The 13,321-nt window shown below is 33.0% G+C and overlaps 1 protein-coding gene across 3 annotated transcripts; it reads left to right on the top strand.

Annotated features, from left to right (window-relative positions):
* Nucleotides 1–342: 342 nt before the first annotated feature.
* LOC133673794 (uncharacterized) lies at nucleotides 343–4,586 on the top strand. Of its 3 annotated transcripts, none has more exons than XM_062094685.1 (4): nucleotides 343–453; nucleotides 1,663–1,780; nucleotides 3,789–3,868; nucleotides 4,213–4,586. In XM_062094685.1, exons 2-4 carry the CDS (start codon nucleotides 1,676–1,678, stop codon nucleotides 4,280–4,282), a joined length of 255 nt encoding a protein of 84 aa, XP_061950669.1. In that variant the 5' UTR covers nucleotides 343–453; nucleotides 1,663–1,675; the 3' UTR covers nucleotides 4,283–4,586. The 3 variants fall into 3 exon arrangements, with proteins under 3 accessions (XP_061950669.1, XP_061950670.1, XP_061950668.1); XM_062094686.1 differs by having other exon boundaries at nucleotides 359–453; nucleotides 1,642–1,780; XM_062094684.1 differs by lacking the exon at nucleotides 343–453 and having other exon boundaries at nucleotides 1,728–1,780; nucleotides 3,789–3,958.
* Nucleotides 4,587–13,321: the final 8,735 nt, after the last annotated feature.

Below are 13,321 nucleotides of genomic sequence, written 5' to 3'. Positions count from 1 at the left end.
ATTAACCTATTAACTCATGAGTTACCCGCGCAACTCATGATGTAGGCATGGAGCTGGGTTGGTGAGCTGAGTTGGAGGCCTGGTTGGGCCTCATGAATATTAATTATCGTATCTACTCAACTAATCCCAATGGCAGTTGAAGCATCTAATGCCATTACCCAACTATAACAGCTGGGCTTCGTGAGTGCCAATGGACACTTGATGGGAATATCAGGAGTTTTTAATATGGTAAAAGCCCACTGCTATGCCGGCCCATCATAACATACATTGCCCTGTCCTATCAAGAGCATGGGCTAATGATAAGTGGGCTTAAAGTCCATGGAGGAGGTTCACCAGAACCATGCTGGACTGGTTTTGAGAGCAGAACAAAGCTGGGAGCTGCCCCAAATACAAGTGCAGCTAAGAAGAAAATACACACGAGAGAGGGCACCACCACCACCAGGACACTCACTGGTATGGAGCTCCATCGTCTTCTTTGCTTTTTTTTTTACCGCCTCATTGCTTTTCTCTCTGCCCCAAAATTCTTGTTCCTTCTATATAAAAATCACATGTGCAAATGCGATTGTTTTACTTTTCCTGAAGCTTTTTTCAAGCTCATTGAATGTGGATTTATCCCAAATAGGATTTTAGGGTTTGATTGTTTATTTATTTTTATTTATTCTAGGTACTTTTTAATTTCTTTTATACTTAGTTTTTAGACATCTGTCAAGTCCTTCATCTTATAGTTTGCTGCAAAATTTTTGCATATATATGCCCAAAATTCTTGTTTTACTAGTTATGGTGTTGAGGAGTGAAGAAAAAATATGCAATTTCTGGTTGCTTATTTCATCTTTTGTTGTGTATGCATGAGTATGATGCCTGCCTGTGTTCTGAAATACCACTAAGCTACTTAAAGAAAAAAGAAATGTAGGGTTTTCAGACCATTTTAGCCGCAGAAAGCTGTTGTGCTTTGTTGTTTTAGGTAATCAACATTAAAATTATCTGCATGTTTAGTTTCTAAGACTTTTGAATCGTTGAATTTTAATGTCACTAGTAAATTGCATCTGGGATGTTGCGGAATGTGAAGTTTTATAATCAAATAATTAGTTTTCTTGTACCCCTTCAAGTTTTTTCTTCTTTTATTTCCTGTACTTTTTTTAATTTTTTGCAATAGTACATTTCTCCTACAAACAGGTTAAAACTCACTGAACTTTTTTTCCTCTATAGAGAGCATATGTGCGATTTGATGTTTAACTTCCAGTATGTTTTTAAGTTTTCTGGTGTGGAAGAATGAATCTGTGAAAAAAAAACTGCAATGCAAGGCAATGCAAGAAATGTAAGAATTTAACTGTAATTGATTTTTACACTGAGATAACAAGGCAAGTAAATAAATACTATAGCGATAGCTATCCATGCTTCTGGCAAGTAATTTTAACTCATTGATTTTGCAAATAAATTGAATGTTTACCTATTATCTTGAAGTTGTGCAAGCTTCCTTTTTCATGAATCAACTTTTCACATATGTTGCGATAATTGATGAAGGCTTAATTGTCTATGATAATTTACAGTATTGATTCACTGGATTTCCAATTGTATAGAAGCTTATGCTGATCATGGGTGACAAATTTTGTGACATTATTTTCTTCATATAATTTTCAAAAGTTTCCTGTAAACAATATTTAGAGGTAGGGAGAAAATGAGCAAGGTGCCAAGAAGAGAGAGTCCATGGGGGATGCCAGAAGGAGACAATCGCGAACCAAAGGCACATCGATGCAATGATCGAGCTGAGGATGTTATCCAGGTTCTTATCTTATGGTTTTCAATTTTTTTTTTCCTTCCAGAATGTTGGTTTTTGGGTTCAAAAGGTTTAATTATTTATATTATTTCTTTGTTTTCTTATTATTTTCTCCTTAATTATTCTTGAAAATTTTCAAACAGGTTTGTGGAACAGCATATTTAGTTGTTGGAAATTAACAGTTTTTAAGATTAAAAATATTTTAGTTCCTGTGTTTTCTGCCAAATGACACTGATTATCTCATCCTCTTTTGCTGATAACCAAAATGAGCACCGCTGCTTGTAGGATATTGAGTCTGCGCTTTATGTTATTTGGTGAGTTCTGGGGGTCTGATTTGACGTTAATGAAATAGATTGCAATTAGAAAAATTGTCATCATGACAACTTAGGAAACATGAGTGTAGTTGGCCTGCTAAATATTACCATCAAATGCATAGACAGCCATTTATCTGAAGCAGCTGAATAAACCACCCTCTAATCAACTTCAAGAATGATTTCTCAGAAAACCACTTCTAAGAATCAAGATCAAGATCAGTTTTTAATGCTCACCATTCAGATTCAGCAGAAGATTAATTCCCAGCATTGCTGCAAACCCACTGAACAAGAAACCAGTTGAGTTTTGACGTAAGCCATCAGCTTCTGGTAATACCTGCATTTCCCATGCTTCCACCATCAGTATCAACCTTGATCCATCCATGAGTTGTAAAAGATCAACTGCTCTTCTTGGCATGCTACATTTTATTCTTAAGAATGTTAATAAAGCATTTTTTTTATGTAAGATAGTTTTAGTTGATGTTAGGAAGTTACTTGGGCTTCATTTCATCACTTTACAGAATTTCTGTGTAAGCTTTGTTATCTCTGTGATATTTTTACATCTTGGTTACTTATCTTCAAAAAAAAAAAAATCATCTTGATTTACTAAAAATCTGCGTTGTTACTATGTGCAGAAAATTTTTGTGTTATCTTTACAATAGTTGGAAAAAGAAAATCTTAAAATGCTTTATTTGTTTTCATTTTGGTACTTGATGGATAACAATCTATGATATCAAATGGTTTTCATGAGATTAACACTTACATTTCAAATGGTTTGAGAGTAGAATTTGGAGTCATAATAGTTTATCATGTGAACAACAGAAGCAAATAAGAAAAGAACTACATGAAAGAGTTAGGCACTCATGGCCTTCAAGCATCAAAAGTCTACCGTTACTTTATAGTAAGCCACATTCGTAGACTCACAATCTAACAATAACAAATCCTAGTATTGAATCAAATTAATTTTAAACAAATATTTCTAATTAAAAAGACCTAAAGTGAAAAACAAAAAATCACTTGGTGTAGCATTGATTAAAGTAATCGGGTATGACGACTTAAAACTTAAGTGTATATTTGCAGCCAATAGATATGTAGCCATGCAGCTGTAGAATAATGCTGTCCAATGCAAAACCAGTGGGAGAAACTGTCCCTGCACCGTGCTTTTACATTGATGTCTGATTAGTTCTTTACTTCTATTTGGAAATTTAGTGGAGTTGCATGCTGTTTATGTGCCTCAAGGGAATAAACTGAACCTATTTCATAATATTCAAATAAAACTATTAATCCTAGACTGATATTATTTTTCTGGTTCTGAAAATGATATCATAAACTAGAAGTAAAATACATCATAAAAATTCTGGAAAATGTCTCTTTTTTCATTAGATGAATAAAAATATTTTTATTGATATTTGATACTGACTCCTAAAGATTATGATAGATTTGTATCAGTTGCTGTATGTGGAAACAATTAGGTTATCTGTTTTCTCTGGCCATGCTGGCACTTCCTATAAAAAAGAAAGTTTAGGACCATTTTACTTTTTCATCAGCCATGAACATGATGTTTTGCCTTACCGATGTACTATGCTGGGTAGGGGGGGGGGGGGGTTGGAGCAAATCTGCTTAGTTGTTAGTGTGAATAAAAAATTTCCATTGCTTTTTCATTATATGTTCTGAATGTGTCATTTTGTTTTCCTATGGTGCAGGCTTGTTTTGAGGGAAACCCGTTTAAGACAGTTCCTGGACCTTTCAAGCTCTTCTGGCAATGCATGCGCTCTAAACCTGGGTATGTTTTGGCTTAGATTTGGAGTATCCTTGTCTGTGCTCTCAACTAGTTTCCATGACTTCTCTGGAATGCCACTTGAGCCCTTGATTGGTAATTTTTTAAGAAACACTGACAAAGCATTTTAAGTTGCTTTATCTCAGTACTCTGGTCAAATCCCACAATCTGAGACCTGCCATGGTTACACACCCCTAGTGATGGCACTTAAGCTCATCTTCATACTACATACCTCTTTGATGTATATGAGTGTAAATGGCTGCATCATCAATAGTGTTAGTTTTTTCAAAAAAACAAATTTCCAGTAGTGGTAGTAGTAAGAGCACGTGACAAGTTGTGTGGTTATGCAGGGAGGAACCAACAGAGCCGTACACCTATTTGCAAATTGATCCCCCAAGGAGAGAGGTGCAACTTGAGTAAAAACAGCTTCTTTCACTGCATTCGTGAGATTTCCATTTGTTCCAATCTTATGTTTGCTAGGCTTCCAACTTTTGGTTATCTCATCAAATGGGTGAATTGTAACAAATATTCGCATTTGGAGTGGCGGCACAGGTATTCTAGCCTTTCGCTTTGCAATAATGATTTGGTTCATTGAGTACAAAAGGTAAATTGATGTGAGTACTTTCCTCGACAATATTTGGAATCAAAATATTATCGAAGTTGTAAAACATTGTCTCAACTTTGCAGATGTTGCCCTACATGAAGCTTCTTTAGTGATGTGTCATTTATTTTTTATCACCTGACAAACACAAAGCAAGGCACAATGATTTCAAAGTTGGATAAATTAGGGTAGTTGTAGCAAAATTTACCAGTACAATGGCCTCACTTTCTTCGTTTCCGGATCTTATTCCTGCTACTCTAAATGCTTCTTTGTTTTTTTGAAAAATCTATTCAAGTAAATCGTTTAATTCTCTTGCCACTTGAACTACTTGCATTACAGCACTCCACCCAACAGTGCATTTCAGCATTCCACAAGCACTGAGTGCCATTGTCGATGGTCGAGTAATATTATTATCACCCATTCATAAATAATCTATTTGTTTTCGCCCATTTAGTAAACAAAGTATTTCTTACATACTATGTTTATTACACTTTTTTTTCATTGATTGGATTTTGGGTTATGCAACAGAGGAGGGTTTTTTTTATTTTTTTATTATATAAAAACTAAATAAATCGGAATCAGATTTGCTTCCGTGAAAGAAACTATCAGATAAATAATATAATGGTTAGGTTATAACTGATTGCACTTTGATTTTATAAAATTTCACATTATTCAATTTTGGTGATGTATTTGTAATCTTTCTACATTTGCGCCTCTAAAATGTATCTAAATTGAAACTTTTCTCCAGCCTACTTCAGGGACTGTAATTTGATTCAATTACTAGGATCGGATCCTGTGTTGAGAAGGGTGAAGTGTTATGAAGGATGTATGATATGAGACTGGAGAGGATGGAGACTTTAAACTGATTGGCTGGGCCTACGTGATGACATATTTGCATCACGATGGGAGCAGCCTCTCATTCATAGGGATATATTTAACTCAATATATAGCGTGCGGCCGATAAGGTTATCGTGGATTGCTATAGTAGATTTATTATTTTACTCTTCACTGGGAAATAGTGGCCTAATTTGATATTTTCTAGTAGTTCACTGTCATTAAAAGATTATTTAGCAGTATTTAAGTTTTTTTAAAACTTTTTCACATTAAAATTATGTTTTTACCTCTAAAGTTAGTAAAATTTAGAATGGGTATCCAAAAGTTTTTCATCTTTTCACAAACTTTAAAACAATAAAAATACTTATTTGCTATTAAGCTAAAAAAAAACCTGTAGTTGTTGATAAAGGGTTTTTTGGTTTTTCTTTTATTAGGCTACAACTAAAACACATCTTTGCCCTTAGAAAAGACAAATCTATATATATATATATATATATATATATATATATATATATGCGCACGCGCACGCGCTCATTTAGAGGTGTTTTTGTTATTTCACACGAATTTATTTGTAATTTTCAGAGTAATGAGGGATGTTTTGGTATTTTTATGTTGAATTTTTAATTTTTTATTCCAAAAAGCAGTTGGCGCATGGTCATTACACGCTGATTCCAAAAAGCAGTTGGCATCTGCTTCATTTGGGCGGCGTGTGTGTGACACCACTCGATGGCTAAACCTTACCTTTCGACGTGTCTTTGAAAGCGTCATTGCATCATTTTCCTTCTAGTTTGGCATGTGACGACGGATGATTGTCAGTTTGTTACCGATGGTCATTTCTTTTTTTTTCTTCCTTCTTTTCTCTCTTTACTAGAGAAATTGCATGTCCTCTTTTTCATTTTTAATGCATGCAGAGTGAAGTGTATGAAATCATTTTAATTGTGTGATCAAGTAAGATATAAAGATTTATTTAATTGTGCTATCAAGTAAGATATAAAGATTTACATATAAGCACTAAAATAAATACTTAATCTAAATCTTCAATTTGTTTCCTTCTTGGACTTCCTGATTGATTTCTTGATGAGATTTATCATGCTTGTTGATATGTTTTTTTTATATATATAAAACATGTTTAAAGCTTATTGTTAACCAATAATATTATTAATCCATTTTTTATTTTATTGTTATCAACAAAATATATAAAATCATGAATGTGTGACTTTAAAGGTCAACAAGTTTTTCTCATACATTTAAAAAGGTTTATAATTTTGATACCCAACATCCTCATACAGCTCAAGTTGCTCCCAAGCCAGTACCTATTCAATTATCTCACTGATGAGTGAAGATGACCACTTTAAATTTCTCACCTCTAAATCTAAGAGTATGATTGACTTTTTTACAATGGCTTGTAATATGTATTTTCATGTAATGATCTTCTTTTCATTGATAAAATAGGTTGGATATATTAATTTTTATTACTTGTTTATAATCTTGGGAGGCAAATAATGGAGAGTCAGAGACAAATAACCCGAAGATAAATGACTCATTAGGCTTGATTTGATCGAGCCCAAGGCGGGGCTCTATTTGGGCTTGGTTGGACCAAACACAATGGTCAAACCAAAGCCAAAACTTAGGCTTGACCAAACTGAACCTAAACTGGGTTTGGTCAGTCGAGCCAAGGCTGGGCTCACTTGGGTTTGGTTGGATCGAACCCAAGCTAGGTTCGATCAACCGAGCCTATTGTTGGGCCTCGTTTGGGCTCGGTCGAACCAAACCTAAATTGGAGAAAATTGGGCCCTAAAGAGCTAGTTGAATCTTAATCGGAGAAAACTAAGGCATGAAAAAAATTAAACATGTGGTCAACTTAGTAAAAAATAACCTAGAGACACATTGGAGATAATTTCACCTTTACAATGGAGATTAACTTAGAGAAATAACTAGGAGAAAAATGAAGAATAACACTTCGTTAAATTTTATATAGGAGACATAAACTTTAGAGATACATTTGATTAGAGATTCTAGAGATTTATAGACAACATAGGAGAATTTAACTGAAGTACATCTTCAAGTGGTCAAACCGAGCCCAATGAGTCATTTCTCTTTAGGCTATTTGTCTCCATTATTTGCCTTCTAAGATTATAAACAAGTGATGAAAGTGAAGAAGTTCAATTTTTTTTTATTAATGAAAAGAAGATCATTATATGGAAATACATGTTACAAGCGACTGTGAAAAAAAGAGTCAGTAATGCTCTAAAAGATTCAAATGCAAGAAATTCAAAGTGGTCATTTTCACTTATCAGTAGGAGATTCAGACAAGTATTGGCTTTGGGAGGCAGCTAGATCTTTATGAGGATGTTGGGCATTAAAATCAGAAACCTCCTTAAATGTATAAGAGAAATCAATATTAAGGTTCCTAAACTTATTCTAGAAATGAAGATTCTCTTTTTGGTCAATTAGTTAATCTCCTAAAAAGGTATTATACACAGTGGAACCAAGATAAGCAGCTGTAAATGCATCAGTATTTTTCCCAGGGAGTACAAACACTCATATTCTAACATCCAATGTTCACATTCAGCTCAAGTCTCGTCAAACTTATGTTGAACATCAATTAGTGCATTATACTTATCTTCAAAAATCTTCTCTAATTTTGCAATCTTACCGTTGCATTCATCCACCACTTTTTTATACTTAATTTCCAGTGCACAAATGGAATTAAGATTTACATTAAATTGATATATTTTCTAATGCGTGAGGTTATAAGAGGTCTTCAAGGTTTTGATTTTCTCTTGAGTTTTGCTCTGACTCGTTTTCAAAACATTAATCTCACACGAGGTATTTATCAACAAACTATATATTCGATTCATTTATTCCTTCCATCTTCTTAAAATATTTGATTGGACTTGAACATTCTAAAGAAAAACAATCATATGTCAATATTGGAGTAGATATAAAGGATAACAGGGAAAGTACGATTATGTTTTTACCATGAAGATATTCATCACTTGGTTTCTAATTTGGGTAGACAAATCATCTCTATCAAACTTCTCTATATCCCAAGGAAACCAGGACATCCTAGTAAAAACATGTATGCTCTACCATGGTGATCCAAAGTTGAGGGTTTTCACTGAATATGAAGGTCATAACTGCTCTCTCTCAATAATCATAGTTTATCATGGAGTAAGCTAGTTTCCTACCATGGCAAGAGAAAATGACACGAAACCAAAACTAACATCAATATCACAATGTCCTATATCAAGCACATAAGCATTCTCTGAGGATGATGTAGAACTATTTGAAGGAGATTTTGAGCTATACTCTTCCTTGATTTTCATGGGCCATCTACAAGATTGCATGAAAGATATAAGTATGAAAGTGAAAAAACATGAAAAAGATAAGAAACAATTAGTATTCATACCATATAATCTTTTTTTTTCTTCAAAGATAACCTTTTAGCTAATAAAAGTACTTAAATCTCATATGAGTTTAAAGAGCGATGTTATCTTTAATAGCCATATTCCAAACTGAGAAATGCCCTTATACATTATTTAGGGAGGTTGTCAATCCCCTATAGCTAACCACTACTTTCTCGTATCTCCATCTTTTTACTGACAAGGATTTACCTTTAAAAATATCATTCAAAGGGTTTAGTTCCTTCTTTTAGTAAAAGTGTAAAACCAAGCCACCTCTTTCTACCTTTCGAAGAACCTGATAAAGTAAAACAATACCTAAATAGTTCCATAATAAGAAATTAACCCATAAGTTTTACATATTTATCAAAAGATGCTGGTGACATTCACTCATTTAGATGCAACTGACTCACACATAAGTTGTAATACTCAAACACCTCTTTCACGAAGCCATTCAAAGGTAATGAATATCTGAATTTAAATATACATAAAGAAGTAGTTATCTCCAACTCCCTATTAGGTACATCAGGTGCTTTACTTATCCTCTCATGAGAGAAAGAAGTCCTAACATTATACCCTATTGTTATTCTTATATTTATTCTAATAATATCAGTGAGAGTAATTGTATTGGCATGTAAGTTATTGGTTTAGATGGTTTGGATTATTTGACATCTGAAAGATGGACGCCTCCCACCATTTTGGGAAGACCCAACTCCACTGACATTATTAGCAGTATGGGAAAGACTAGATCTGCCATTTTTGTTGGCCCAAGAATCTCCTTTACCAAAATTACCCTTAAGCAAACAATTCATCTTCTTTGACATATTGCAAATAAGAAGCAAAAAGCAAGAGAAGAAGTGATCCTCACCTGGTTTTTTAGAGTAGAAATCTCATACTCGGAAACAAGAGCCAAAGAGCTTATTTAGGAATGTTCGAGGATTGATCATATAGCAATGTTTCTGGTCCCCTCTTTCTCCATTTTTCATTGTTGAGCCCTACACAAGTAATGTACATTATTGACATGTCAAGACAAATGCTCATTGATACTCTCAACTATACGGGTCCATCTTGCAAGTGAAGTGTTTACCCATCAACAACTACACGACAACAACTTTTGCAGACCCACGTATCAAGCATTATTTTATTCAAAATGGACCATGACTTGGCATGTGTTATTAGGTATCAAAAATTCATCACTCATACTATAGTATGATATGTGCAATTCAAAATTTTAACGAAATGTTACAAAATTATCTAGAGGTATATGATGATACAAGTTGGAAAAAGGAAGAAAAAAAAAGATCTGGCACAGGTTTGAGTTAAGCTCATGAGCTTGGTTTGACTCATTTAAGGTTGGTTTGACCACGGTCTAACAGAACATAATATGGGGTTCATTTTGACCCTGGTTAAACCAAACCCAACCAAGCCCATATTTGGACTTGGTTTGACTCTTTTTAGGCTTGATTTGACCCTGGTCAACCTAAACATAACCAAGCCTGCATTGGGCTTGGTTTGACTCCTTTTAAATTTGGTTTGACTGTCCATATGGGGTTTGGTTTGACCCTGGTCAAACCAAACCCAACTAAGCTCATATTGGATTCGGTTTGACTTTTTTTAGACTCGATTTTACCCTAGTCAAACTGAGCCCAATCGGGCCCATATTGAGCTCGATTTGACCATGGTCAAATCTAGTCCAACATGGGGTTTGCTTTGACCCTGGTCAAATTGAACTCGACTGAGCTTATATTGGGCTCAGTTTAACTTTTTTTAGACTTGGTTCAATCGAACAACTCAATCTTCTCCTTGTCTTTCCTCCCTCTCTCTTTCCTATTTTTCTCTAATTTATTATTATTCATGTCGACTACTCATCATATGTCCAAGATGATATCATGTTGTGTAGACTATACTTTTATCTACGCTTTACCAGTGTCATTCAGCTATTACATCGTAAAGCATATATGTAAAGAGCTACGCTTGTCTCAGTTATCTATAATTCATAATAAGATGTTCCTAACATTTTTTTTCCTGGGGTAAGCTACACAAACAAAGTAAAATAAAGAAGAAAGAGATTGATATTCTTATTCACAACTATATATATGCAATTACTCTTTTTATATTTTTCTTTAAAAAACAAAATACACCCTTCAAACACAACACTAACTTAGCTATTTAGTGTTATTTTGTAGATAACACCCATATCTACAACACAGTATTATCCCCGAAGAGAGCCCAAGTCCGAGCAGAGTTTTTATGAGCAATTAAATATATTCTATTATGGCTTGTTACTTGATCATCTGCTTAGAGCTTGTAATCCTGCCCCGCACAACAAGACCATTGTAATTTTATTTCTGTGCAGTTCATGTTTTATATGTTGGTTTGTGCGTGTTTCCTAAATTGGCTCTGCTTGACGTTGATATCCGTTTCATCGATTTTTTAAATTTACTTGTAAAATTAGGAGGCATCAAACTCGGAGAATGAAGAAGAAGCTCTCGAAGACTTCCAGTCAGCCTTTAGTAGCGTGATGGAAAGTCTTGGCGACACAGTTCTTGTCAACAGGTAAAGAATTCCCTGATCAGCATTTAGCTCAGAACGGCTTTCATGGAGTAAGCTGTTTCCGTTTTTAATAATACTGAAAGGTTTTTATGCCATACTGATCATGACGCATGGATCTTGTAGTATTATAAGAGCTCAAGGTTCAATGGCCTTTCGTGTCTGATATCTCAATCAATCACATTTTTTTTATTTTTTATTTTGGTATAATTAATGATTTAATGGGGGCATGAAACATGGAATCTGGTCATCTGATTTTGGTTGTGGCGTTTTATTCTTTTTTTCTCCACACCATTGATAGTGCACACAACCTTTATGTAGTGTTTGCGTTTCTGTGGTCTTAGAGAGGGTTTGTGTTCATTCTATGCATTTGGATGCGTGGCTGATATTATTTTAAGACTACTTTTACATAGAAAAATTAAATCTCTCTCAATTTGATCCTGAGCATGTTGAATTGTGCTTGGGAGTGTTTCGAATGAGATAATTTTTTAAATTGTTTTTTTTAATGTATTAAAATAATATATTTTATTTTTAAAAATTTATTTTTGATAATAATACATTAAAATAATAAAAAAATATTAAAAAATTAAATTAAAAATTAAAAAATTTAAATTTAAAAAATAATATAGTTGAACCACGATTACAAACACGTGTTCAAAAAAATTGGAAAAGATATCTACTTCTTTAATGATTATGCGTAGAACATTTTATAAAAAATATATTTTTACCTTGTGTTTGTGTTTGTTTCTGTATAATAATTTATAAAAACAAAATTAATCAATGTAAAATATTTTATAATTAACTTTTAAATTCAATTTATTTATTAAAAAAATTTAAACTCGTTGAAATTTATAAAATATTAAATAAATATTAATCAATTCACAATATTATTCCATAATTTTTACAATTATCTCCGTCGTCATCACCTCCTAGCATCGTTGTTTACACCACCCCTCCACAATCACCATCGTTATTAATTCATTGGTCATTAAAAGATATTTTACAGAAAAGTTATAAGAGATGATCTGAACAATGCTTTAAATAAATAAAAAAAGAATTTTCCTCAAGTTAAATTAGCAACCGACAAAATCAAGAAATAGAGAGCACTGCCACCTCAAATCATGCTTAATTTAGCAGTAGTTAGGCATATGCCGACAGATCCTCCCATAAGGGAATAAAAACAGGAACAAACGAAGACGACCAGCTGCCAACATACGGGCCTCTGCTCATCTTTTCTAGACCACATATTTACTCTTTTCTTTGGATTTTATAACAAAATAAATAAATAAATAAATTCAACAGTTTTTATAAAAGTGTTTTTTTATTAAAAATAATATTTTTTATATCTTCCCTATTTTCTCATTAATATTATTACTTGTTTCACTAACCATAATTAACAATTCCTTTCACGTCGTTAATATCCCTTGAAATTAGGGATTGACATATTGTTAATATGATTAAAGTAGAGATTGTAGCCAAAATAATAAATAAAAGAATAAATAAAGAGAGAATATTAATCCACATGAGCAAGTGCAGGCTGGCCTACGACAAAGAATGCACTGGCTTCTAGCTAATGGGCAGCCCACCACCGCCTCCCTCTTCCCTGTCCTTTCCATTACCGCCGTTCTTCCATTTCTTTAAATCTTCTTATTTTATTGCTGCAAACAACAATAAAAATAAAAAATAAAAATACCTTATCTCCAAACAATCCCGCCAACGAAGTGTCTTGGTTATTACATTGTTTTCTTAAGAAAATATATATATCAAAATAATTTTTTATTTTTAATAATAACATATTAAAATTATAAAAAAATATTTTTTCAAATGGAATATATTTTTAAAACACATTAAAAAATAAAAGTTATTATAATTATAAATACTTGCAAAATTCATCAACCAATCAAATAATTAAAAAAATTCTTTAAATGGGTAGATGGACAGGCAATAACAAGTATTATAAACAACAAACAATTAATTAGATGAAATAATTACACATTCTAATTTAAAAAAAAAGAAAATTAACATTTGATTTATTTTTAAAATTCAAATCTAGTTAACTTATAATGTTAT

This window comes from Populus nigra, chromosome 15 (genome assembly GCF_951802175.1).
Source record: "Populus nigra chromosome 15, ddPopNigr1.1, whole genome shotgun sequence".
Classification (NCBI taxonomy): domain Eukaryota; kingdom Viridiplantae; phylum Streptophyta; class Magnoliopsida; order Malpighiales; family Salicaceae; genus Populus; species Populus nigra.
This window is presented reverse-complemented; position numbering and strand designations above follow the sequence as displayed.

Coding starts and splice junctions, on each gene's coding strand:
- LOC133673794 (XM_062094684.1), top strand. CDS start 1,755: ATGATCGAGCTGAGGATGTTATCCAG. Junction 1,781..3,788: donor GAGCTGAGGATGTTATCCAG/GTTCTTATCTTA, acceptor CCTATGGTGCAG/GCTTGTTTTGAGGGAAACCC. Junction 3,959..4,212: donor GCCACTTGAGCCCTTGATTG/GTAATTTTTTAA, acceptor GTGGTTATGCAG/GGAGGAACCAACAGAGCCGT.